Source organism: Eublepharis macularius, chromosome 2 (genome assembly GCF_028583425.1).
Source record: "Eublepharis macularius isolate TG4126 chromosome 2, MPM_Emac_v1.0, whole genome shotgun sequence".
Taxonomy (NCBI): domain Eukaryota; kingdom Metazoa; phylum Chordata; class Lepidosauria; order Squamata; family Eublepharidae; genus Eublepharis; species Eublepharis macularius.
Window position 1 is genome coordinate 119,209,799 of NC_072791.1, and position 27,174 is coordinate 119,236,972.

Below are 27,174 nucleotides of genomic sequence, written 5' to 3' on the forward strand. Positions count from 1 at the left end.
TATATTCTAGTTGCATACATAAAAGAAACTTTTAAAAATATCCTAGTTTCCTGTAAATGCCACCTCTTGTTCCCCTCTCTTTTTGTTATATGTTCCCAGATTATATGCTAGTGTGGAAACATGACATGCTTGTTTAAGAACTAGAAAGGTTTAACTTCTCCTATAGATGGTCATATGAGCAATTAGTTAAAATAAACCTCCAAATAATTGTAAACCTAGATTCTGATGACCACCAGGATCAGAATATGGTACAAACTATGCATAGGTCCAGAGCAGATGTAATGCTGATTCCTTATAAGCTCACTTTGTGGATATGTGGTTTGCTTTCCCTCTCTAAAATCATTTTTTCTTCTGTTTTTTCTTTTTATGATTGATGCAAGCCATGGTTTTCCCAGTAAGCTAGAGATCAAGAGCAGGGGTTTGAAGTCTGCAAACCATGACTTGGATCCACTGAAGGATTTTTACATGCACTAGGATTCTTGTGCAAACAGAAGGGTGGGAGAAAATCCACTCTCTAGCCCTTAGGCTAAGTTAAATATAGTGTATCCTGAACTGTTTTTATGCTTGTGCAAGATGTTATGCATCCTATTTGGGCACTATAGGATATGGGGTAAAAGCATTAAGTGTTGCAGAGTATCTTGTGCAAGCGGAAATGTTCTAAGTCTATTTATGTTTCCTCTTGCATATCTCTGGGTCTGAGCCCATGGTTATTTTGGAGCTTGATATGTGCTACCCAAGGCTTCTGTTGGAGCAGATGTAATACAAAACTATAGTTGACATTAGGACAGGAGGAGGGAAGTTGTCACAGAGAGTGAAGGCAGCAGAGGGAGGGGGACATGAGATCATGTGGGTTGCTAGATTTTGAAAACTTGCTTGCAGAAGCCAACATTAGCTTGTCAGCAACAGAAACTAGTTCGTGATATTAGGCCAAATTCTTAGACTAAGCTAAAATAAATACAATTTGCTTCATTATAGGGTTTTGGCGATATGATAAGATACAATGCTCAGTTTGTATTGTAAAGCTATGATGGCTGATCCACAATTGCTAGTTTAATGGTAAGCCAGTCATCTTAGGTCAATAAATAAGCTTGAATTCTCCCTAGAAGCTAAAATGACAAAACTGAGGCTATTGTACTTTGATCATGAGAAGACAAGACTCACTGAAAAAGACAATGCTAGGAAAGGTGGAAGGCAGTAGGAAAAGAGGAAGACCCAAAATGAGATGGCTGAACTCAGTAAAGAAAGCCACGTGCATCAGTTTGCAAGATCTGAGCAAAGCTATAGGACATTTTGGAGGTCTTTCATTCGTAGAGTTGCCATAAGTCAAAAGCAACTTGACAGCATGTAACACACCCACACCCCTGTTATTCGAAGCTCTGATCTCTGCTAAAGACTAGCATGCTCAGTACAGCCCAGTATTCAGGGCCTCCTCTATTTTGGAGAATGGGGCAGTGAGGCAGACACCACTTCTAGATCTTGCTACCCTACTGCAATGGTCTTCTGTCATGGTATCCAAGATAAGAGGCCTTCTGCTTTCTTTCTCAGTCAGTTTTTTCTGATATTACTTTGTTAACATTCTTAACTGTGATTAAGGTTAACCCTAGGGTTGGAATCAGACTACTTGGCCATTTTTACCCATTCCCACTGCAGATCCCTGCCCCATTTTTCCTCTAGGTCCCCTATTCCCCAAAAGCAGCATTTTGTGGAGATCAGTAAGCTGCAACAAAGGGGAAAGCAGTAAAATTCTATTCTGCCATTGGATAATTTAGTCTGGATCCAACCCACGGTTCTCCCTGCACCAAGACTTGAAATCATGGTGCCAAATATTTGTTAAATGGGACCTCTGCTGAGTGTTGTCATTTAACATTGCTACCAATGTAATGTTTAATTATAATAAGGACTGTGCTAAGAATTACAGAAAGGGTGGTTGGAGGAAACATGTGATTGCTTAAGTAATCCATGAGTATTAATATCTGTGTTCACTCAGTTACTTGATGTGGTCCAGTAACTCTTGCAAAACCTGGTGTTAGGTCAGCCTTTTTACTGCTGTATAGTTTCACCACCTGTGAACTGGACTGTGTGTGAATTCACCTTTGTCATGGACTGCTAAGCAGGACAATCTTTTTTTCTTCCCATTCCAGCCAAGTCCCAAAAGATTTATGGGAATGAAACACTGCAGAATGGTAAAATGGTAGAATCCAATATATCCTCTTGAGAGAGTTTATGGTTTTTATGTAAGCAGTCTGAAATCTTCTTTGTTCCTTTTTCTGCTAGAGGCTTCCAAGAGAGTTTTCAACATCCTTTGTTAATGAGTATGTTGTTTGATTGTTCTGGGTGGCTGGCTGTTAGCCAAGATGCTATCCAAAAGAATGCAGTAGCCATCAAACACATATTCCTTACAGAAGTAAATGGCAGAGCTCTTTTACCATTTTCCTGATGGTACTGCAATTATGTTTTGCCGTCTCTGGCCAGTAAAAGTTGTTTCCAAGACTGTAGATGTAAAACTGGAAGAATATGGGCCAGACAAGTATGGTAGGCTTCTATATTTGGTAATTTCAGCTGAATACAGATGCTTGTATGTTGAAGTGCTTTGCCATTCACTGTACTGGCAAGAGGCAGTTTTGTGCATGTCCGTCTGTGCAGCGTACCATTCCCATTGTTGCCTATATCAGAAGCTTGACTGTATGTACTGAAACCACGCATAGAGCCAATTCTAACTATTTATGCAATAATTCAGATTGTTTCTCCAAAATATTTTCCCTACCAGTGTTACCGGAACTGGTCTCCTTGCAGTAAAATGATCTGTGGGGGAATTAGCTAGCAAGGAGAATGGCTATGCAAGAGGCTGGTAACTGCAGGGCTCTGTCACCAGTTTCTACCAGGTCCCTTCCCAAGATAGCAAATGAGACTGGTTCTTAAGGTCCGACAATATCTTTTATTAAGGATGAAATGACATGCACATACACTCGCAATTACGGGGTAAAAAAAACACACAGAGAGAGAGAGAGAGAGAGAGAGAGAGAGACCTAGGAAACTTAATCAGAAATTGGGAATAGAGAAAGAGGGAGCAAATGTATCTACCTATCCTGAAGAGGGGTCCAGCCCGCAGAAGAAGAGAGTAGCTTCAAATGGCCAGCATCCTTGGCCAAGAGAGAAAGAGGCTTGGGCAAACCTCAAGGGAACAGCACTTGTGGATCCTGAAGCATGTACGATTTGAATGAGGCCAGGGCTCTACTTTTATAAGTAAAATGTGCCCTGAGGTGGAAGAGCCCACCTAGCCGTTAGAACAAAGACTCCAACGGTCAGTTCCTGGGTTTGTCAAAAGGTTTGAGTACCTTGATTGGTAGCTGCCGGGGTGTGTGAAAGCAAATGCAAAACATGTTCTAGCGCTGTACAAAAGGGATAGTGAATTCTACCGGAACTGAGTTGATGGTTTTTAGGTGGGGACTGTACTTTCCCAGGAACAACTGCATATACTTATGAATGTCATTTGGTTAGCTCCTCAATCAAGGACAGGAGATCTCATCAAGGAAGAAGGGAAAGGAATGTGTTAAGTGGGGATGACTCTGCGAGATCTTTGTTGCACTGGGCGCCATTGGGGCTGGAAGGATAGTAAATCCAATTGCCTCTTAATCACTCTGCATTCCTGTGCAGCATTCCATGCATGCCATGTTCTCCTGGGCGGGACTCAGCAACTGTTATAGAGGCTCTCTAGTGGCAATACTGCAGCCATTTTAACTCCAGAGGCCTGAACATCTGTAATATAACAAGCAGCCATATCCAGAACTGCTTATTAAAATGGCGGAGGCTGGACCGACCACTTACACCAGGATATATCTACAAGGGTAGCATAGGGATGTGCTCTAACCTGAAAGTTCCTTGCCCAGTAACTAATGCAGAGCTATATTATTGTAAATTCTGATTTTTGTCTCAAAATTGATAACCTTTTGTTGATCACTGCACTAAATTGTATGAAAATCATGTGTGTGTACGTTTCATTCATGTCCTGGATGCTAATAACAGTTTTGACAAAATTTGTTCAAAATCCCCAAAGATTCAGTTTTTGAGATTCCAGGAAACTGGGTAGAACTTGAGCAACCCAACAAGACATAACTCAGGAAAGTTCTTGATCCTCAGGAGAGAGAGAAGTGTTTAAGCTTCTCTGACTACTTAGTCAGAGGAAAAACCAGCAAAGGGAAACTTCAGCCAATTGAGCTGAAGTGCAGCAAAGTTGTTTTTAAATGACCCATTGACCTTTCCTATGTCACCTGACTACAGTCATCAGAATTGTGGTGGGGCAGGGCAAAAACTTAGAGTATGTGAAAGACTTCACTTAACCTTGCTTAGGTTAGGGAACTTCCCTGAGCTTGGTCTGACAAGCTTGGTCTGACAAGCACAGCTGTCTTGCCTCTGTGGTTTGGGAGCTCCTGTTAGCTGCAGTCTGTGGGCCTGTGTCTAAGGGCTGTATAATTCTTGGAGCCTTTTTACACTTCTAACTAGCTTTCAGAACTTGACCAAAACTGACAAAAATCTGAGTGGACAGTTGAAAGCAGACTGAACATGGAGGTGTGTGCACCCCTCCCCAATCAGGTGGAATATGTGGTTCCTTGGTGGAAGGGCTGTATAAATATGAATTAAATAATAGATGGTAAAGAACACAGGAAAGTGTCAAATTCTTGCTGCGAGCATCATCAAGCCTTGAATGGCAAACTTTTACATTGGGACTCCAGTTGATCATGTGTTGAGAATCATAGAGAGAAGCCCCTAAACAGGAGGACAGAAGTCATGAAGAACTTTTAAAGTTCTGTAACTTCAAGAGTTAACAACCTATCCTAGCAACAAAATCATTAGGGCATTTTTAAAGTTAGATTTAGAAGACTGCATGGTTTTGCCTTTTCTTTGTAAGCTCGCTTAGTCTGATGCTTCTGCCAATCATGTGTGTGTGATTTCTTTGTCAAATTTTGTTTTAATTTGAAGGCTTGAAGCCTAATCTCTGTGCCTGATTTAGTCACACTTTCTGAAGAGCAGTAAAGGACTGAGCACGTCATCCCTAAAGGGCAAAATTGAAAAGAGCAATTGATCATGTGTGTACCAGCTAGAACAAGTGAGGGAGGATATATGGCAGCTAGGTGGAGGCATTAAATAGCAACACAGCTACAGGGTGCTAGATGTACAAACCCACTCTTTAAGATTAGTTGGTGGCAGCGGTTATTACCTGGAGAGGTTTGTCTCCCCCTCCCCCCACACACACATGGGGTGGTGTGTCTGATGGAAACCAGGGATGTCCTCAGGGATTTTCTGAGCCCCCAGCACCTGAAGGAACAGGGTTTGTGAGTCTGTTCCTTTAGTGTCTGTTACAGAGAATATATATGCTGTTGGAAACAGCATCTGACAGTTAATTCATATAAGATAAAACAAAAGCTATTTTACACAGATGGCTATTTGGCACAGATGGCAACACCAGTGGGATTTTCATGGCAAGAGACTTCAGAGGTGGTTTGCCATTACCTGCCTGTGCAACTCTGGTCTTCGTTGGAGGTTTCCCATCCAATTACTAACCATGGCTGACTCCGCTTAGCTTCTGAGATCTCACAAGATCAGGCTTGCCTGGGCTTTTCAGGTCAGGGTCATTGTATATATGCCGTACTGCTTAACTGCCAACTCTATTTAGGAATGATGTTGCAGTAAGACTTTGAAATTCCGCTTTATGCAGTAAGCTTTGATTATGGTGTGGGAGTGAATATTTAGATTATTGGCAGGATGTGTGTGAGAGAGAACCCTGCCCTGCATCCAGGACAGACTCAGTGCTTTGGAAGTATTTGTCAGATGCAGATAACCTTTTGTCCTTGGCTTGTTTTCAGTTCCATTCTGCTAGTCAGTTTTCAGACCAGCAGGAGAAATGGAGGAAATACTCCTCTCTGTGGTCAAAGTAGGGCATTTATCTGGTGCTCTGGTGTTTCTTCTCTTCTACGGACTTGAGGCAGGCAATAATTTTAACACCTCTGAAAGAGGCATATTATGGTGTATGTTTTCTTTGGTCTCTATGCTCTTGTCTTGTTTACTCAAACAGATTTGTAGCATTTTAAGAATTGATTCTGTGCATAGAGAATGCTGAAATGAGTGTAACTGTCACAGGCAATGATGTCTCTATTCTTTCAGCTCTCTTTAAGAGAGCTTTCAGCTCTCTTTAAGAGAGGGTATTAAGTGTCTCCTCCCCTTTCCTGGTTCAGATAAAACCAGATCCATCAATGGCTGCTAGCCATGGTTTCTGAAGGAAGCCTCCATATCCAGAGACAGCACTTCTGTGAATGCCAGTGCTGGGAGGCAACAGCAGGGGAAGCCCTTGGCCTCTTATGTTCTGATGGCCCCCCAAGTCCTCAGTGTGAAATAGAATGTGGGACTAGATGGACAGCAGGCTCTTGTATGCATGTTGTTTAACAGTAGATATGAAGGTCCAATATTCCTTTCTTATGTGCTTTCTTTCAGGTTCAGCTTGTTTAGTTCATTAAAACGTCTGTTCAGGTTCTTTTCTATCACTATGGCATGGGGTTAGAACTATTGAATTCACTGAATGCTCTTCCCTGTAAGTTTTGTTGCCCAGCAAGTTGGGATGGAACGTTCAGGAATCTCATCCTTCACTGAGTAGACCTTCTTTTCTTTCAAGCAATTAGAAGAAGAAAACACAGTTCTAGAGACAACAACAATTCTGTCTTACGGGCTGCTCTGAAGGGATAGATCTCAAATAGCCAAACACTCAGTTCAGCAAGATAAGGCAAAAGAGGAGGTTTGTTTTGCCTTTCTTATCTGCCTGCTCTGTTTTTATAAATAAACAAAAACCAAGATCCTACTTTACTATGAGATGATGGACTTGTCAGTAATCTGGTCTTTCTGGGGCTGTGTTTTATATCTTGGATCATTAAGTTCTGGTCTATAAGATTCTTGATTTATCTGGTCATGGATCTATTTTCCTGTTTCTTCTGTGTGTATTTAATATTGAGGTGGTGGAAGCTATTGTTCAGTACTAGCTTTTTCAAAGAAATGCTCCTTGAATTATTATTTTATTAACTACTTCAAAAGCATAACTAAGGCAGCTTTTTGTAAAGAGGAGCTTATAATAGAAAGTACAAAAATAGCAGGTCAATTTAGATTACTTTTGAGTGTTTAAATTTCATACTCTTCTCTGTGGTCACTAAAGCCATCACAGTAGCTGGCCCTTAACAGGGTTAAGGGACTAGATGGTAGGATTACTGTACTACAGAGTCCCTCTTTGTTCTATTTATTCAGTGCAACAGTTCACATAAACCAGAGGGATGGCTGAAACTTGGAACCAACTTCAAATAGAAAAGAGAAAACATTGTAGTGCTCTAATAAACTGGGCAGGCTATGGTGCTCCAACTGCCATCCAATAGGGTGTCTTTTGGAGACAGCTGCACTGTTTATAAAATAAAGCAAGAAGCATCAGGCATAGAAGTGGAGTCATTCCCACATGGTGGACTAGAACCACTCATGTGAAATGACCCAGGCTCATACTGAAGATGAGCAGCAAAAAGTAATCCTTATTCCTTTTGATTGTGATTTCTTGTGCTAGGTAATTAAGCAAATAGGTGAGTTTTTCTGAGGCCACCCAGTGAACCTTATGACTGAGTGGGCCCCACATTTGTTTATTCATATTGTCAGCTTTTAAAATGTAACATTATGATGGGGTAGTGATTGGAATGTCAGATTAGGATCTGTGGGGTTCAGGTTCAAATCCCCACTTTGCCATGGAAGCTCTCTGGGTGACCTTGGGCCAGTCACACACTCTTAGCCTAAACTACCTCAGAGGTTGTTGTGAGGATGGAATTGGAGGCAAGGAGTACAATGTAAACTGCTTTGTGTCCCCACTGGAGGAAAAGGTGGGATATAAATAAAGTAAAAAAAATTGAAAAGATTAGAAGTCCTATAAAAGTAGAGCTTTTTTCCAAGTACAAAGAAAAGTATCTCCAAACACAATTCCTTTTACCATAAACCCTTATATTGTTTATTCTGACTGGTTATTTTTGAATTTTCAAATCCAAAAAGAGGTGATTCTGGCACCATCCCTGAAATTTGAGACTTACCTAAACAGTATTTTAATAACTAGCAGAGTTGCCAGGTAAAATATTCAGAAGCATGATATTCTTGAGACTACAAAAAACTTTCCAGACTGCTTAAATTCACGTGCTTTTGAGCTGTGACTTGTGGTGGTTCCAGAAATGTAAAATGGCTTTTCCTTAAGATTAAGGTTTTTCTTTCTTTTAAAAAATATCACACACCTACCCACTGGTATGAGCAGCTGAGATGAGAAACAGCCAGTATTGGGTTGGATTAGACCAGTTTGCTCTTGGATCTAGTATAAAATATCTTAACATGCTGCAGAGCTGCTGTAAGTTTCAGCATGCTTCTCTGGGTACTGCTTAGTAAGTGCAATGAATTCAGCATATGTTATTAAAAGTAGTCGGTGCTTTATCTCACTTTTTTTTTTTAACTATGCTTGGCATTTATAGAGGAAAATCTGTGTAATATCTTTTGACTGACCAATGCAACATCCAAGCTTTTCTTCATCAGGATGGAAGTTAAACAAACATAAATGGGTGGGGAGAGAAAATATTTTTGGCTATTAGATGAAGGCTCTTGTCTGCATCTTGGATAGAATGCTTTGACTGACTGTAATGGTCGCAGGGTGTGGTTTGTATAAGGCTGCACCTTTGCTTCTTCCTGAAAGGCTAGTTAGTTTTTAAAAAACTGATCTAATTGAAAGGCTGAGGACTATTGGTGATCAGATCTCTCTGTTCCTAGTCAAAAAGCACGCAAGTTCCTCAATAGGCTAAAATAATAGAAAAATGTCATTGTAATTATATTAACCATGATAGTGATTTTGAAATGAGTGATGGTGATGTAATGGTATAAATTGAGTTCAATTCACTTTCCTCTTTTTCAGGGCCTTATTTTGTATGCCCGTATATTATCATATATATAATTAAGGAATGAGGAAATGCAGCCATTTTTTCTTTTTAGTATAATCCTTCCATCTATATAACAGTGGAACTCTAAATGACTTTTTATACCTTTTTCCTGATCACTCAGAAGTTTTTACCGTCTGAAAAGGTAATGGAGTGCGTCTGATAAGGCCCATAGTAAAATTTATAAATGTGCTGACAGCTAAAATGTGGATGTGTCTAAAATGGAAGCCTGTCCCAAGGTATAGGCAGGAGTCAAATTGAAACACACAGTAAATAGCACTATGATATTAACCTGAACATTTGTTCTAAAAAATGTAATTCACAACTGGTACAATTAGTCTTGCATGTAGTATATTAAAATATGACATCCTTTAGGAATGTAGATCTGCTGCTATACGTTTTCTTAAAAATCTGCTGCTGTATTGTTTGATGTGTGTTTTTAAATATTTAAGGAGTTTTATTGGTTTTTAAAGGTACATGTAGTTTATATTTATTGTGTTAATTGTAATCCGCCCTGAGCCTGCTGATGTGGGGAGGGTGGAATATAAATCGAATAAAATAAAATAAAAATAGGATAGTAAAGGGTTTCAGTTGGTAAGATGCACTACTTCTAATTACCAATTACACATTTACCATGTTCCCCAGTTTGAAAACACATTGTACCATTCACAATTGACATCACAGTGCATGGGTGTTACTTTTGAGCTTTGTTACTTTCTATAGCTGAGATAAAAAGTTCTGTGTATGAACTGACATTTTGCCCAACTTGGAGACATCACAGCCCGAATGTGCATTTTATGTAGTATTAGTAGGATAAGAAAGCAGCTTTTTATGTTGTGTTTTAAAAGAGAATGAGAATCCTGATATTAAGCTATGGGAGAGCTACTCCCATCTCACTATTGATTATGTTTTGGTGTCTGCAAGTTTCCTGGAGAAGGTTTTGGAAAAAAATGTTGATCTTTCCAAGTTTTTTTAAAAGAAACGTTAGAGAAAGCAAATGGAGAAGTCTTCCCCTTCTTCCCTTGCTGAAAAGGACCACGATTTACATTTAAGCCAAGAACAATAAGATGAGTATTGATGGATACTTTCCTGCCTCTTTTTCAAGGCTGGTCCCCCCCCCCCAGGGAATTAGAATACTGGCACGGGGCTTTCCAGCCCTAGAGGTTGTTTTGTAATGGACAGACAATAGGGACAAAAACAGTAGAAGCAAAAAGCCAAGAAAAACAAGCAACAACCTCTGTGATGGTTGTTGTGGGTTTTCCGGGCTGTATTGCCGTGGTCTTGGCATTGTAGTTCCTGACGTTTCGCCAGCAGCTGTGGCTGGCATCTTCAGAGGTGTAGCACCAAAAGACAGAGATCTCTCAGGCGAAATGTCAGGAACTACAATGCCAAGACCACGGCAATACAGCCCGGAAAACCCATAACAACCATCGTTCTCCGGCCGTGAAAGCCTTCGACAATACAACCTCTGTGATATTTTATATTAACTGCTGTTCTGTACTGCCATTCCTAGTTCCATATCTATTTGCTTCTTACATGGTAGAACTGAAATGGAACTGAAATCATTCACCTGTGTTTACTGCAAGAGCCAGCAGCTGTCTGGTAGAATGCTTTGTGAGCAAGAAGATACTGTCTTAACATACTTCCATACGATGATATCTTGACTGGGTTTTTGTAAAACAAAAATGGTTTAATTAATTTTGGCTAAAATTAAACTTTAAATAGGTTAAGAAATTGCAGATGAGCAGACTATGATTATATAGGGGAGTGGTGTTCTGCCACTCCCCCTAGGGTACAGACATATGAAGAATGCATTGAGAGACATGGGCCACCAATAAACAGTGATTCCCGTTAGCATGAAAATTTGGAAAGTACTCCTGCAAATGCAAATATCAGTGCTATATCACTGTGGCTGTATCCAGTGATGAGTAGACATGGGCATGAACCGAAAAAAATGAACCATGTGATTCGTGGTTCGTTGCGTTCCACGAACTTCCACTAACATTTCCTAGTTCACGAATTGTGGCATTTCCAACCCTGACACCGGCTGCTGAAGCTGGCATGGGGTGTGTGAAAGTGACAGCCCCCTTCTCCTGCCACTAGCGGGCGGCAGGAGAACGGAGCTGTCAGTTTCACACCACACTGGCTTCAGCCAATTGGATGATCCCAGCGTGGGGCGTGTGAAAGTGACAGCCCCCTTCTCCTGCCGCTTACTGGCGGCAGGAGAAGGGGGCTGTCACTTTCACACACCCCATGTGGGCGGCAGCGCCAGCCTGTCTGGCTTCACAAACCGCTCATGATTCTCACAAACCGGGCAAAAAAGTCATGGAGTTCGTGGAAAACGTGGCCCCATGAACCGCATTTTCACAAAACAAGAAACGGCCTGGTACGTGCGTTTTTTTGCTTCATATTGCTATTTGTGCCCCCCTGTAATGATGAGCCAGATCGACTCTCTATATCATGTGGATAACTCAAGCCACATGGGAGGCAATTTGACCATGTGCAGTAAGTAGGGGTGTGCACCAGAAAAAAATTTGGGTTTCCTGCTTTGGGTTTACCCGAAGTGGGGAAAAGCTTCATAAACACTCGAAACGCTAAGCAGCAAGCCACTTCATATTTGGGTATTTAAATCACTTCGGTATGCTCCGTAAAGATTCAGAGTATACCGAAGTGAGGGGGGAAGCTTCCAGCCCCCCTGCCCCCTACCCTCCACTTACCTGGCCCTGAAAAGGGATATTTAAACCCCCTACCGACAGCTGCTTGGGTAGCTGCTTGGGTAGTATTTTACCCGAATTGGAAACCTGAATTGTACACCCCTAGCAGTAAGTGGATTGATATCTCTGACACCTCCTTGCTTATTAACCACCTGTGTGCCTAATTAACACAGGACATACAGCAAATCATCTTTCATGACTGCCTGCCATAACAAGAGACTCCCCTAGAGAGCTGTTAAAATCCAAATGTCTTTCAGAACTGGCCTGATTTTTACTGAGATATTGTTGCCTGTTCTAAATGTGCCAGACAAGCCCATAACAGACTGGGACTAACATATCTGTGGAATTTATATGTATGAATTGATATTGTTATACACTCTGAGCCTGCTTGCAGGGAGAGCAGGCTATAAGCCTAATAAATTAAATAAAATTAATTAAAATAAAATTCAGCAGTTACAGTAAGAGAGATCTATAGATCCAGCAAGAATGATTCCACAGTTCCAGAGTATTCAAGACAATGTATGATAAAATACAGAAAAAATTCAAAATACAGGAAAAAGATTTTAAACAATTAAGGTCTGAAAAATATCCAGCTGTAAAAACAAGTCTGAAATGATAGGGTGGGTGGAAAACTTCGTAGCTAGCAGCAGGAAGCTTTTTATTTGGGCAGAATTATTGTAGAAATAAATCATGATGTGCCTCTCTTTTGCATGAACAGAAAGCTGGAGAGACTGACAGAACTTGGCTATAGACTAACAGCATATGGAGTTCAAGTAAAACAATCACAATGTCACAAATTCACTTGGGGGGAAAAGTTGGGAAGTGTACTAGAGAAGTCAGAGAACGTAAAGTGTGCCTAAGTAATAGTAATTAATATACCACAAAGGACAAAGAGCATAGAGACCCACACACAGTGAGATGGTCTTGAGATCTGAAGAAACTGAAAAGATCCAGAGTAAGCTCCCAGATATTGTCTATCTTGAAGGCGGTGTCTTTCCAAAGAGCAAGAGGTTCTTTAGGATTTGATAGCAATAAGCATACCAGTGTGGAAGGAAAACAATTTATTAAAGCAAGTAAAATATGAGACATAAATGCATAATCAAGACAGAGCATACATACAAAGAAATAACAGAGAAAACAACAGCACAATAACACAGCAGAACAGAGGAAGGATACATATACCACCTGATGATTTACACTGCCAATGTCAATTGTCTGGGACCCCAAAAGACAACGAGCAGACTCCTATGGCCAAATTGTGCCCAGCATGTTACTGGTCCATCTAGGCTGAAGTCCAGTTTGAGAGGGATTTCACCAAGACTTATATAGGTTAAACTTATATGTGCCCCCCGGTACATCCTTGGCAAGACATGTGGTTGTTGGAAATCCTCAGATGTTTAAACACTGTAATTCACAGCTGCAGTCTGGTCAGCTGTGTGGGACCAGACAATATATAGCTCTCTTGTGCAAAAAATATGTTTTGCTTTTCTAGTGAGTTCAGTGGAATTTTCAGCCAGTGGTGTTGCTGTAGAATTAATCAACTGAACTAGGGATATGCAGGAAAAAATTGCATAATTTGGATCCAAATATCAGGAGTATCATAAGTATTCAGTATTCCTGATATCTGATATCTGAGTCAGTTTCTCTAATCAGATTTGGTTTTATTAGAGAATCTTGAATAGATTCAGCCATTATTTCCTACAGGGGAAACTATCTAGGGGCCTGCGGGGGGGGGGGGGTGCATATTTCAGGCAAACTCCACCAGATTTGCCGGGAACCTAGTCTTTCCTGTCCACTAAAGACCCTCTCCAAGTTTCAGGAAGACTGGACCCAGGTGTCCAGTTCTGTGGGCCCCAAACAAGGTGCCCCCAGTTGCTCTCCATGGTTTCCTATGGGGGAAAAACATTCCAGAGGTTTCTAGGGCAAAGAAACCTTAAACAAAGGGGCAACCTCCAACCCCTGATCAAAAGCCAGTCCCAGTATAAGTCCCATGCAAGATGAACCAGCGAAGCCCAACAGAACCAAACGGAAGGAAGGGAATCTCACCAGAACCCAACTGAAGCAAGGGAACTGATGTCAAACCAGAGAATCCCATCAAAACCAGTATCAAAACCCACCAAAGTCAAACTGAAGGAAGGGACTCTGTAACAAGAAAATAAACAGTAAGCAACTGCATAAGCAATTACCCCCACAAGAAACACCAAGTAAATTGCAAGCAAAAAAGCAACTACTTAAGCAACTCCCTCTCCCCCACATAAATGACTCTTAATAATATATAAAGAAACACTACCAAGCCGCAAAGCAATTCTTATCTGTAAATAAACACAACCAGAAAAAAGCTATCTTCCCTGGAGGTGTTTTGCCATCTTCTGGGCATGGAGGAGGGGTGATTGGGGCAGTTGGGGTGGGGTAGGGGGTAGTTGTGAATTTCCTGCATTGCACAGGGGGTTGGACTAGATGACCCTATAGGTCCCTTCCAACTCTTGTGATTCTCTGATTCCCAATGTGTATCCTTAATTTCATCCTCCTGGTACAAAGTAACAAAAACAGATTGGAGAAGCAGCCAGTTTGAGTCATTTCAGAAGGAAGGGCACTGGGTCTCCTTTCCCCCTGTAACTGGTATTCTGAATGGTTGCCAGATTGTCTGTCTCAGTTGCCACTTCTGGGTGGGGAGGAGGCTTTTTTATCATTGCCAGCAAAAAAGACAGGAAAAGGAGGATACCAGGGCAGCAGAATGAGCCAATCAAGGGCCATGGACTTTTTACAATACAGTCCCCAGTTCTCCTCCATTTGCTGCCTTCATGCAAGTAGAAACATCTCTGATTCATGTGAATTGTCTTACATCATTGTCTTTGTACTATTGTGCTTTCAGAGGGTGTGCTTACAGTCTAGGACCAAAGGGAAATATCCACTTGGAAGTCACCATTCTGGTTGTGACGTTATAGCTATCTTGGAGGCCTTTTAGATTGAGGAAATATGCTTCTTTTGATTGCATACTATACTATTTGTGGGGTAGGACAGGCAATAGGTTGGAATTGGATGTAGGAAATTCATGGGGCAGCACTTATTGTAGGATCTCAACTATCTTAAACCTGTTAAAGGTAGCCCAGATGGACCAGAGAGTTCCTTCCTTCTGATCTCGTGCTCAGTTGAAAGAACTTAAGCTCCTGTTAGTAAGCCCCAGTCCTTCTCAGTATCCCGATGACACCCAGCTATGCATCATATTAAATATTTCAGAATAGAGGTGACTCAGCATGCCTGGATGCTGGGGTGTGTGTGTGTGCTGTATTTCCCCTTTTCCTTGTGTATCTGTGCGATATCGCTCTTTGTCTGAATTAGAAGCTTCTCTCTGATGTCTCCTTTCCATGCCTTTTTCACTCTCTCCTGCTGGTCTTGCGAGATGCATGATAGTTCTGCAGAGCTCTCCCATGCAAACATATCTGAGACATGCCCATGCTTTCATTCTCCCACTTACATGCAGCTGGATTAGCTGGCTGTTTGTAATAGGGAATAGTGTTACTTAGATTAGATTTCTGAGTTACTTACGCTACTACAAAAATGTGAATGGATGTGAATCAGCTTCGATAAAAATAAATTTGATCTGTTGTACATACTGGTTTGAAAAGTGTTTCACTACATATGGTTCCACACTTTTCTGCCTGTAAATTTGCTACATCAAAAAATATCCCCAATAAAGTAAGCCTCTGGTAGCTGCTGTCTCTGCCCTGGGCCAAGTGCCTGTGGTCAAGTGGCTTAGGGAAAAGACTGCATCAAGACAAAGTGGCAATTCTGATCAGTAATGCTGATAGATGAGATCTAGCTTCCTGTTACTGGTGGAGTACAGCACAGCTGCCTTTAAAAGATTCCATTAAGAGCATTTGTTGGACCCCGGTCTCTTGCAGGACAAGCAGGTGAATATGGCCCAAGCCTCCTAAAAGGATGCAAAGATATTTCTGTTGAGGAGGCCATTTAGATTGGACTATAGGGATGTTACATGGTTCTATTTTTTAGATGGAAAACAGGGTTGCACCTACCTGTAACTGTTGTTCATCGAGTGTTCTTCTGTGCAGGCACACATGGGAACTGTGCATGCGCAGGCCAGCTGCAAATGTATGAAAGCTCCAAAAGGTACAAGACGCTTGCCTGGCCTTTTCACACGCTTTTTGAGTGGACGCAGCTATAAAAGGCATTGCGAGCAGATCCCTCCCTTAGTTCAATAAGCCGCCGATGAAGAAGGAGAAAATAGTATCTTTAAAGAGCACTTGGCAGGGAAAGGAAGGAGGAATATGTGCCTGCACAGAAGAACACTTGATGAACAACAGTTACAGTTACAGGTAGGTGCAGCCCTGTTTTCATCATCGTGTCTTCTGTGCAGTCCCACATGGGAGAGTAGCAAGCTAACTTACCCAGGAGGTGGGCGTGTTTCTCCTCATCATCGAAAAAGACTCTTCAAGACAGCCTTGCCAACTACAGCTTCCCTTCTGGAATCTGTCAATTGCATAGTGTTTAATAAAGGCGGATGGAGTCGACCAGGTGCCTGCCTTGCATAAGTCCACAAGTGAAATGTCCAGACTAAATGCTGATGAAGATGATTGGGCCTTTGTTGAATGTGCTCTGATGTTCAAAGGGCACAGCTGTTTGGATTGTCCATAACACTCTTTAATGAGCCACACCAACCAGTTGGAGATGGTTTGAGCGGTGACTTTCTGTCCTTCCTTTGAAGGAAACAAAGAGATTAGGGTCCTTTCTGAAGGCAAGAGTCCTGTCCAGGGCCGATTCCAGATGGGCACAAATAGAGCGAGTGCTTTCGCTTTTTCAGCGACCTCACTCGTAAAAACCCGCAATTTCCCATCCTGGCTTACCTGCGGTCCATGGCGCTCAGTTGCGCTCTATAAGCGGACGGTGTGAACGCGGTATTGCGGGTTTGCACACTTCTGGATGCTTCGTCGCTGCGGAGAGGCCCTCCCCTTTCCCTCCTTCCTTTGCCGGCCAGCCGGCAACAATATTCCCTTAATTTTTTTTTTTAAACCGGGCGCCATTTGCGCAGTCGCATCGAACTGCGCACAAATGCACAAATGCACAAAAGTGCACAAAAGTCAATGTTGCATATTCGCATACTTGCACATTTGCGCATTTGCGCAAAACATGTAAAAAAATTTTTTTAAAAAAACTGAAATGCGAACCAGTGAAGGCCCCCGACATCAACTGTGACGGGGAGGAAACAACTAATCCCGGGTACCTCAGTTGGCCGTGCGAACATCCGGAAGCAGGACGGCACGGCACGGCACGGCACGCTGCGAGACAAAGCGGATGGAGACGAAAGTGAACGCGTGGCCGGTAAGCGATTATTTCCGCAGAAAAACCGCAATTTCTGGTCATCTGGAATCGGCCCAGGTAAAAACACAGAGAATGCTTGACATCCCATGTGTGTAGGATCCTGTCAGCCTCTGTAAAAGGTGAAGGACAAAACACTGGTAATGTTCTGGTTGAGGTGAAAAGCAGAGACCACCTTAGGAAGGAACTGGAGGCTGGGATGCAAACTGGAGTGAGTTTGGACACAGGAGGTAAACATTAGCCAAGCCTTTAAGGAAAGACTTGCGTTCTGGTTGGGAGGGTCCCTACCATTAGATTCCGTTTGTGAATAACTATGTGAATAACTATGACAGGGTTTTGTGAATAATCCTCAGAACTGAGAACCACTTGTACAGGTTCTGGTAGTGTGGATGAAGTACCCTGACAAACCAATTTTGCAATGTCAGAGAGGCCATAAAACCTAACAGTTTTTGGATTTACCTTGCACTTTGATATCTGAAAGGGTGCACCTTTTTCAGAGTGACTCAGAACTGAGTTATATGTTTCTTGGTGGGTAAAACCCAAGCTAGTGTGGAGTCCAACACTGTTCCCACAAATGTTACCTTCTGTTGTGGAACCAAGGAAGACTTCTCCAAGTTGACCCTTAGACTAAATTGCTGGAGGGTTGAGAGTACTAATGAGGTACAATGAGAGACTGACTCTCTGGACTGGCCTATGATAAGCCAGTCATCCAGATAGGGAAATACGGTGCAACCCTTCTCCCTGAGGTGGCCGACCACTACTTCCATAACCTTGGTGAACTCCCAAGGGGTAAAGGAGAGACCAAAAGGAAGGACCTTGTATTGGTATCTTTTGGAACTGCATTGGAACTGAAAGTATTTTCTGAAAGAAACATGTATTGGGATGTGGACATATGCGTCCTTTAGATCTACAGTAATGAACTAACAGTGTTTTTCCAAAAGAGGTAAAACATGGTTGAATGATAACATCCTGAACTTTTTCTGAACAACAAACTTGTTTACAAAATGGAGATCTAAGATGGGGCGGGAGCCCCCTGACTTTTTGTCCACCATGAAATAGCGGGAATAAATCCCATCAGAACCGGAGGATGGAACTGGTTCTATTGCCTGTTTCAGTAGTAGACTCTGCACTTCCTTCACCAAAAGTGCTTGAGGCAGAGAGGGGTTTGACTGGGGAGGAACATTCAGAGGAATGGATTCAAACTCTAAGGAGTAACTTTCCCGAACAAGTGACACTACCAAAAGATCTTGGGTAATTTTTTCCCATGCCTGTAAGGGCAAGTATTGACCAACAGGTAGGAGAAAGATGGTTTGGTGTCAAAAACGCTGTTTAGTGGAGCCCGACTGCTCTCTTGGGGAATTGGAACCGTCATTAGACTTCTGATGGTAATACCTCCATCTAGGTTGCTTGGATGGAACTGTGGAAGCAGTATGTTTCTGGTTCCAAGGTAAATGTTGGTTGGGTTGAGATGGAAAACTATTGTATCTGGGGTTGTATTGTGGGTAAGGTCTAGGAGGGAACTGGTGCTTATAAGGAACGACTAGGGAAATGCCCAGGGACCTAGCAGTCACCTTTTCATCCTTTATTTTTTCAAGTGCATCATCAGTAGTAGATGAGAAAAGATAATTTCCCTTGAAGGGGAGATCTTCAACCCTTAACCAATGGTATGGGGCTAAAGCAGTGGTTCTAAGCCACACACACTTCCGAATCACAATGGCTGAAGCCATAGCTCATGCGGAGCAATCCCCAATGTGTTTCGCAGTGAGAATTCGTTGTTTTGAGAATCAAAGGGCCTCACGTTGGAGAATTTTTGCAAGACGTTGCTTCTCATCATGGATGAGACTTAAGTAAGGGCCAATCTTGTCCCACAGGAACAGTTGATGCCAGGCCATAATAGCTTCATAATTGCCAATATGGAAATTTGGGACCAAAGACGCATAAACCTTTCTCTCTAGAATATCAAGCATTCTGCCCTCTTTATCTGTGGGGGCAGAATGACCCATACCTCATGGAAGGCCCTTGCTTTGTAGGGTCTCCGTAACAATAGAGTTAGCAGGAGGGTGATTGAACAGAAACCCAGCCCCATCTTGCTTGATTCTGTATAGGTTAGCTAACTTCTTTGAGGTTGCCAGCACGGATGCTGGAGGTGACCAAACGTCTTTTGTGACATCTATCATTCCCTGGATAATTGGGAAAGCCACTACGCCCGTTGTCTCAAAGTGGAGAACTTTGAAGACTGGATCTAATGAAGTTGGAGCTGAACAAGTCACCTTGATCTCCAATGACTTTACTATTCTGACTAATTGTTCAGAGTAGAGGCAAAGGTCCTCAGTAGGAGAGACAGCAGAGTCCTTTGGGATACACTTGGAAGGTGATGGCTTGGATGCCAAGTCAGAACCACAGTTGGAACCGTCATCGGGATGCGTTGGTGGATCCAGTGTAGGCTCTGTAGATTTGGTGTCTTCAGGAACTGTTGGAGGAACCAAGGGTGGCCTCCTCTTCGTGACTGAAGAGCGAGGTTTTGGATGGTAGTAATCATTGTGCAGATAGTAATGAGGTGGTGGGTAAAGACCTGGAGACCCTTCCATGCTGTATGGATAATAATGGTAAGGGGACTCATGAGGGTATGGAACCCAGGGACATCTATGACTTCTCATGGCCTCTAGACAACTCTTGGGGTCAGTTGGAGCCGAGGAAGCAGCCTCTTTCTGACCAGATCGCACTGGGAAAGGCAGTAATAGGGATAACAGCACTCATAGAATCATAGAATCATAGAATCGGAAGGGGCCATACAGACCATCTAGTCCAACCCCCTGCCCAGTGCAGGATCAGCCTAAAGCATCTCTGACAAGTATTCATCCAGCCTCTTCTTGAAAACTGCCAGTGAAGGGGAGCTCACCACCTCCCTAGGCAGCTGATTCCACTTTTGAACTACTCTGACAGTGAAAAAGTTTTTCCTAATATCCAGTCGGTACCTTTGTGTATGTAGTTTTAGCCCATCGCGTCCTACCCTCTGCTGCCAACTGGAACAGCTCCCTGCCCTCCTCCAAATGACAGCCTTTCAAATATTTAAAGAGAGCAATCATGTCCCCCCTCAACCTCCTCTTCTCCAAACTAAACATTCCCAAGGCCCTCAGCCTTTCCTCGTAGGGCTCAGTCTCCAGACCCCTGATCATTCTTGTCGCTCTCCTCTGCACCTTCTCGATTTTGTCCACATCCTTTTTGAAGTGGGGCCTCCAGAACTGCACACAATACTCCAGGTGTGGCCTGACCAAGGCAGTATAGAGAGGGGCTATGACCTCCTGCGATTTCGATGCTATAGCCCCTTTGATACAACCCAGGATTGAATTAGCCTTTTTTGCCACCGCATCACACTGACTGCTCATATTCAGTTTACAGTCCACTCTTACCCCAAGATCCCTTTCACATATACTACTGCCCAGAAGTGTATCCCCCATCCAGTATTTGTGCTTCCCACTTTTGTGGCCCAGGTGTAATACTGTGCACTTGTCTTTGTTGAATTGTATCCTATTCACAGCTGCCCACTTCTCCAGAGTATTCAGGTCTTGTTGAATTTTAATTCTATCTTCTTGGGTGTTTGCTACCGCTCCCAATTTGCTATCATCAGCAAATTTAATGAGCAGCCCTTCCACTCCTTCATCCAGATCATTGATAATAATATTGAAAAGTACTGGGCCCAAAACCGAGCCCTGCGGCACCCCACTGGACACCTCCCTCCAATCTGGAAAGGTCTGGAAAGATCTAGAATCTCGCCTTCAAGGATGGCAGGAACCGAGGCCGACCGATGTCTCAGGGTCAGTGAGGGGGTTCTTGGAACTGCAGATGAGCTGGATTCTGCTGAGGCAGATGGAGCCAAAGCTGAAGACTACTTTTTCTTCTGCGACTTCAGAGTCAGGCACTTTTCAGTATGCCTCAACTTCAGCTTGTCATTTTTCAACAGTGGCTCAGATGAAAACCAAGATGGGCCGGAATCTTTATGAACTAACTGGTTCTTATTGTCGACACTTTTAGCCGAGATTGAAGGTACTGAGGAGGCCTGTTCTGGGCGCTGTGGTCCTTTATTAGTGGCCTTTGAAGCCTTGGGGTCGGATATGCCATGGATGGCCGACTCCCATAGTGCTGCTTTTAGGCACAGTGCCCTTTCATGCCTGGCTTTTGGTGTGAATTGTTTGCAAATGCCACAACCAAAGTGTCGTGTGCCTCTCCTAGGCACATTAAGTTCTTACCGTGCCCATCAGATTGGGCCTCTTGGGACCACACTTGAGACACTTCTTGAAAAGTGTCTTTGAAGTTATCTTCTTGCTTTCTATCTTTTCGCCCGAATTCAAAGAGGAGCTTGAAGCACGTCCTTCAGCAACAGCTAAAGAAGAACTGATGGAGGGATCTGCTCGCCCTGCCTTTTATAGCCACGCCCACTCAAAAAGCATGTGAAAAGGCCGGGCGAGTGTCTTGTGCCTTTTGGAGCTTTGATACGTCCATGACTGGCCTGCTCATGCGCAGTTCCCATGTGGGATTGCACAGAAGACACGATGATGAACTTTTAATTAGCAGTTTAATGAAAATGTATATTTTTTTAAAAAACCAGTTTTTGTATTGTATAGCATCTTGAGTATCCTTTCAATGGAAAGGTGATTTTATAAATTAATAATAATGCAATTCTGTGAATTGTGTCTAAGATATTGCCATTCATCCATCTTCTGTCCTACAAGGCATTTGTGACCTGTTGATGGATTCTTACGTGAATCACTGATTTACTTGATGTGATCATCCAAAACAGAGCGCACGCACACGCATACACGCACATGCGCGCATACACACAGAAATTTATATATCCATTGACCACTTTGGGTTATTTTTTCTGTGCCATACCTGTTTGGTGGAGAAGTGAGTGATGTAGAAAATATTGCAGGATGGGAAATGGAGATTGGGGACAAATCCTCCAAGTGGTGGCATAAAGCCATTTTTACCACAACTGAGCAAACAAAAGTTTATGTAACTAGATATGTAAATAATTTAAAAAGAGACCGTCTCTACTTTCCAGAAGTAGGTTCTATACAGAGGCAGACTTTTATATGAAACACAGGAGATTTACCAATCTAGGATTAATTTTTAATGCCATTGGAAGATGAGATTTTTTAGGGGGGGCGGGGAAGGTGGCATGTAAAGTAGACCAGCAGCCAAATATACTTCAAGTTATTTTAATTGTTTTCTCAGGAGTGCATTATTGATGAGGACTGTGAGACTGGAAAATATTGTGAGTTCTCTGGTTTTGAGTATAAGTGTTATGCCTGCAAAACCCAACACACAGTAAGTATTGGATACTTTCCAGATCTTTTCACTGCATGTCAAGCCAATACTAGCATGATATGCTGCAGTTATTTTATGAGGCTGACTGTTACATTTTCATCTGAAGGGACAAAATGCACTTGCTATTTTATCGTCTAAGCAATAGATTATTTGTTAATAGATCCTAGTTAGGAGTATGGGAGTCAGTCTCAAGTGATCTAAGAAAAGGGCCAAGACGAAATTGTGAAAGTATTGATGAAATATCTGCGAAATTCTCAGCTGGAATTGGGAACACCTGGCTACAATTATTTATATATGAGCCTTAAATATACTAGTAAAGAATGTATGTAAATACAAAAAAAAAGTTAAACTTCCTTGCACATTTGATTAATTGGATTAAAATTATATATATAAACCCAATATAAAATGATAGTAAATTATGTTCCTTTTTATCCCTTTAAAGTAGAATGGAGAATTAGTCAGGGGTACTTTCATTTTCACCTTTACTAGCTAATATAGTGATAAAACGTTAGACAATATGGGATCATAAACAAACTACTATTAAATATGGATAATCTCTATATTTACCATCCAGAATATTTTATTTTTTATTACTGATGCAGTTCTTTGATCACTTTGAGAAAGTTGTCTGGTTTATAATTAATGGGAACAAGACAGAGCATCCTATAGATGTTCCCTGATTCTTGGAAATAGTTTTTCCAGGGGCACAGGACCTGCAGTCAGAAAGGAAAGGCAGCAGAAATATATGTTTGAAGAAATTATTTCTGCTGCCTTCTCTTTTTGTCTGCAGCCCCCTGTGCACAGGAAAAACCACTTCTGAGGATCAGGGAACCTTTAGAAATAATATGTGGTAGGTCATGGTGGGTTACAGATATGGAGAGGGGGAACTGACAGAAATCATCCACCTGCCCTCTTCTGCTTCTTCATGCACATTTCTTTCTTTCTGCAAATTCTGCAAATTCCCTATTTGGGCTGCTGCTCATCTCTGTTGTTCTTGGGTTTCCAACCCTTTTTTTGTTAGTTGCAGAGGGCAAAAATCTCTTCCATTAACTTACTCTATTATTAGTTCTGTAGGATTGGCTTTTAGATTAGGACAAGATTTCCTTGCCTAGGCATCTGATAAATAGCAATATTGCTCCTTACTGTAAATTAGTCAACATGTTACCCAAATTAGGTGCTCTGAATTGGTTGGGGGAATTAGCATTAAGGAGGCAAGCGAGATGGGGTAACTAGCAATTTTCTCCAATGTTTATGGGGATTATTCCCTTAGAACTCTCAAGTCAGGCAGATGTTCAACTGGAAATGTTTTTTTTTAATTAAAGAGAAACTAAAAAGGCAATAACACAAATACACACAGCACACATACAAGGTTAACTAAGAAAATCTGGGAGGAAAATGGGAGAAAGCAGTTTCAGGGAGGATGATAGTTACCAGTCTTGAAGAGCAGAGGTCCACAGAGGCAGCAAAACAATCGGCATTTTATGGAGAGAAGAAGAAGGAAGAGAAGGCCCAAACGAATTTGGGGATGGGTGGATGAGTCCCAGAACACACAGTTATAGGGCAAAGCATTCCTTGGGCAAGCTTGATGTTTTGCTCTCAAAAACAATGGCTTAATGGTTTGTTCAGAGGTAGAACAGTAAGTGGGGAGAGGTCTGATGTTTCCTATCTGGGATAGACTATAGGTGAAAATATTGCTTGATGACTTGGTAAGCATCAAGTGGGATAGCTACCAGGTTTGCTGAATAACTTGGGTGTTGCTTGATTATAGGTGAGGGGAAGCAAGGTTGAGTATTGACAGAATGAGTCAAGAGATTCCTGGGAGCCTCATTGTCCTAAATTATCTCTGGGGTGTGGAAGGGGCTGTTGGTCAGCCAGCCACTATGACTCATGTCCTGGTAATTTTCCAGGCTCCTGTCCGGTTGGCATCCATTTTGCCCTGGGTAAAGCAGTGTCTTGTGCTTATAGGAACAGAGGTTTATGATATTCCGTCTATAAACTGCCCTCTCAATCCACCGTGGGTCTTAGTGAAAAAGGCAGACTATAAATAACATAAATAAAGTTATTAAAATGTATTGGGAACTAAACTTTCTAATTTGACAAAACATTAGCTAAGCCATTTTGTAATTTTGATATATTACTGTGCCCATGGTTTTATCATTTGGGTTTAAAAGTCCAGCAAAACCATTACAATGATGGTAGTGAAATCTGAAGTGAATTGGGCATAAAATTCAGGGCTGTAATCCCACAAACTCAGACTTGCGTAGGAGGGCAGAAAACCATACATGCTGGTTGGACTTAGCACTGATAGGAATCTGCACTTTTGGGAAAAAAAATCAGTATTTTTTGGATTTGGATTTCTGGAATGGTTTCCATGCTGGTATTCTAGATTATTCATCTTCCCAGTACAATTTCAGAATTTGGATTTGGGTTTTTTTTTGGAAGTCTGAAATTTTGTGGGTCTGTTACTCCCTATGAGGGACCCTTTTCAAGTGCTGGAATGGCTGTTTTTCAAGCAAATAATACCAAAATTGCAGGAAACCTAGTCCTTCCTGCCCACTAAATATCCTCCTCCTCAAGCAAATTGGATCAAGGGTCCAATTCTAAGCCCCTTGAACAAGGTGTCTCCCAGCCACCTCACTTATCTCTGTTGTTTCCTATGGGAGGAAAAGTTCTGTGCTTTCTCCGGGGCAAAGAAGCCAGTAGCCAAATACACAAGAACAGCCATTGGCAAAAAGCCTCAAAATGCAAACAGAACCAATGTGAAACCTGATAATTCAAGGCAAACCAACCTGGCAGTCCAGTCCCAAGGTAACCAGTCAGACCTGGCAGAATGGACTGATGGGCACAGGCAGACGGAGACAGAGAGAGAGAGAGTGAGACAGAGACACTTCAGTTTCTCAAGGAAGGCCTTAGGTAGAGGGAGGAGGTTTGGGGCACCCCAGTTCTTCTCTCTGCAGTCTGCAGCCTCTACCATCACTGGCTAGCTGGAGGAGCCTCAAGAGCTGCAGCTGCCCTTCATCAGTGGCAACACAACACCAACAGCACGCGGGAGCTTCGTTTTAGGAGCATCTGGGTGTCCTGCTTGTTTTAACTGAGATACTCACATCTACTTTCCTAATATCTCTTGTTCTATTAACATTTGTGGGGGTTTTTGACAGTGGCAAAAATGGTATCAAAATACTTAATTACTGCATAGAATTTTGCTGAGAGATGTTGAGCCCAACAAGTATCTCCCCCATGCCACACAGCAACTTGTTGCAGCCCCTTGTATCTGCAAGAAGGCTGGAGTGGAAGTCAAGAACAAAACACACTACTGAGAGCCCAATCCTCACCTCCCAAAGGTAACGGAAGCCACCCCCCCTCCCTTTTAAGTAACCCTCAGCTGAGAGACCAAGGAACAAAGTATCCAGCTCTACCCAGGTGTTAATCAAGAAGTCAGCCCTGCGAGGTAGGATGCTTGTAGGTTGAGTTCCACAAAACAGTTATTTGGTAGCTGTAGCCAAATAGGCCAAATTACAGGATTCAGAAAGGAGCTATTAAATCTAAATAACACCATGAAAGCATAAATAATAACGTTTATTAAGCAGTATGTAAAAGATTACAAATTTAGAAACTCTGTAGGGCAGGAAAGAAAATAATAAAACTAAATACTTAAAAAAACTGTAGAGGCTGTGGTCCTCTGATACAGATGTTGCCCTGTCAGTCTGGAAGCACAGAAGTTCAAGTGGAACTCCAAAGTCCCAAATCCAGAGAAAAAGAGTCCTGGACTGAAACCTAATCTAGCAGTCAAGTCCAGAGCACAGAATGGCATATAAGCAGTAGGTATTCCACCAGCAGCAACAATGGCACCTGAAGTAGAGCACTAACTAGAATGAAGACCCTTGCTTTATGCCAGGCTGCCCACAGCGTGGCCTTATCCTGCTTGACCAAAGAATGGGTGTTGCCACTTCCCATTGCTGAACAGTCTCTCTCCCTGCACAATGCTGACCTCCCAGGCCATCTTGTCCAGGGCACTCTTCTGCTCCACCAGATGCACAAGCATGACTCATGTGGAGTCCCAGCAAGTGCTGATATTGCAGATCAGAAAGTGCTCTGGCATGCCTGTTAATGACGGCTTCTGGCACAGCAGATGGTGTACCCTTCACACTGCACGAAAAGTGACTTGCGATATTCCAGCAAGTTTGGAGCAGACTCTGGAATCACAGGTTGTAGCATCCAGTTTTGGGTTTGGGGCAGAGACCAGACTCAGGGCATCCATCACCATTGGGTGGTGATGTTCTATGCAGTTCTATGTACTTCAGGCCCACAGCTTCTGCCCTAATATTTGTACCAACACCAGGCACTATGTTGCTGATGGAGACACCCCTCTCTACCTTATGTCTCTAACTGCTTCTTGATGGTGGCAGAGATGTTGGCCACTGTCCAGTTCTTTGGCATGGAGCAAATAGCTGGCAATAGCTGCCCTATCGACCCCCTCAACCTAGTGCTAGTTGCCCCACCCTCACCCAGAACACCCTCAGGTTGCCACCCTGATGGGTACTCCATACTGATAAGGTATTTTCTGGTTATACCCAGAAATCCCTGAAAGCACATTCCTAAGCACTGAATATTCAAAAGTGATTAGTGGGAGCTGCTGCTACAGACATGTATAAATTTCAGATCTCTTATTTGTGCATATTGCTCTTTTAGATTGTGTTTAGATTAGTTCTATATTTTTAAGATTCTTAAATAGTATATTTACATGGTAACTTTTTGCATTTAATAGGTCACAACCATGGCACTCCATGGTGACTGTAGTAACTTGCTTCTGAATAGGC

The 27,174-nt window shown here is 42.4% G+C and overlaps 1 protein-coding gene across 2 annotated transcripts in view; it reads left to right on the forward strand.

The window, feature by feature from the left end:
• The window catches only part of DKK3 (dickkopf WNT signaling pathway inhibitor 3), a 62,399-nt gene that overhangs the window by 31,866 nt on the left and 3,359 nt on the right, over positions 1-27,174 (forward strand). For both annotated transcript variants that reach the window (XM_054972991.1, XM_054972990.1), the window contains one exon: positions 22,265-22,357. In XM_054972991.1, the coding sequence (XP_054828966.1) occupies positions 22,265-22,357 (93 nt within the window). The remainder of the gene's footprint in view (positions 1-22,264; positions 22,358-27,174) is intronic.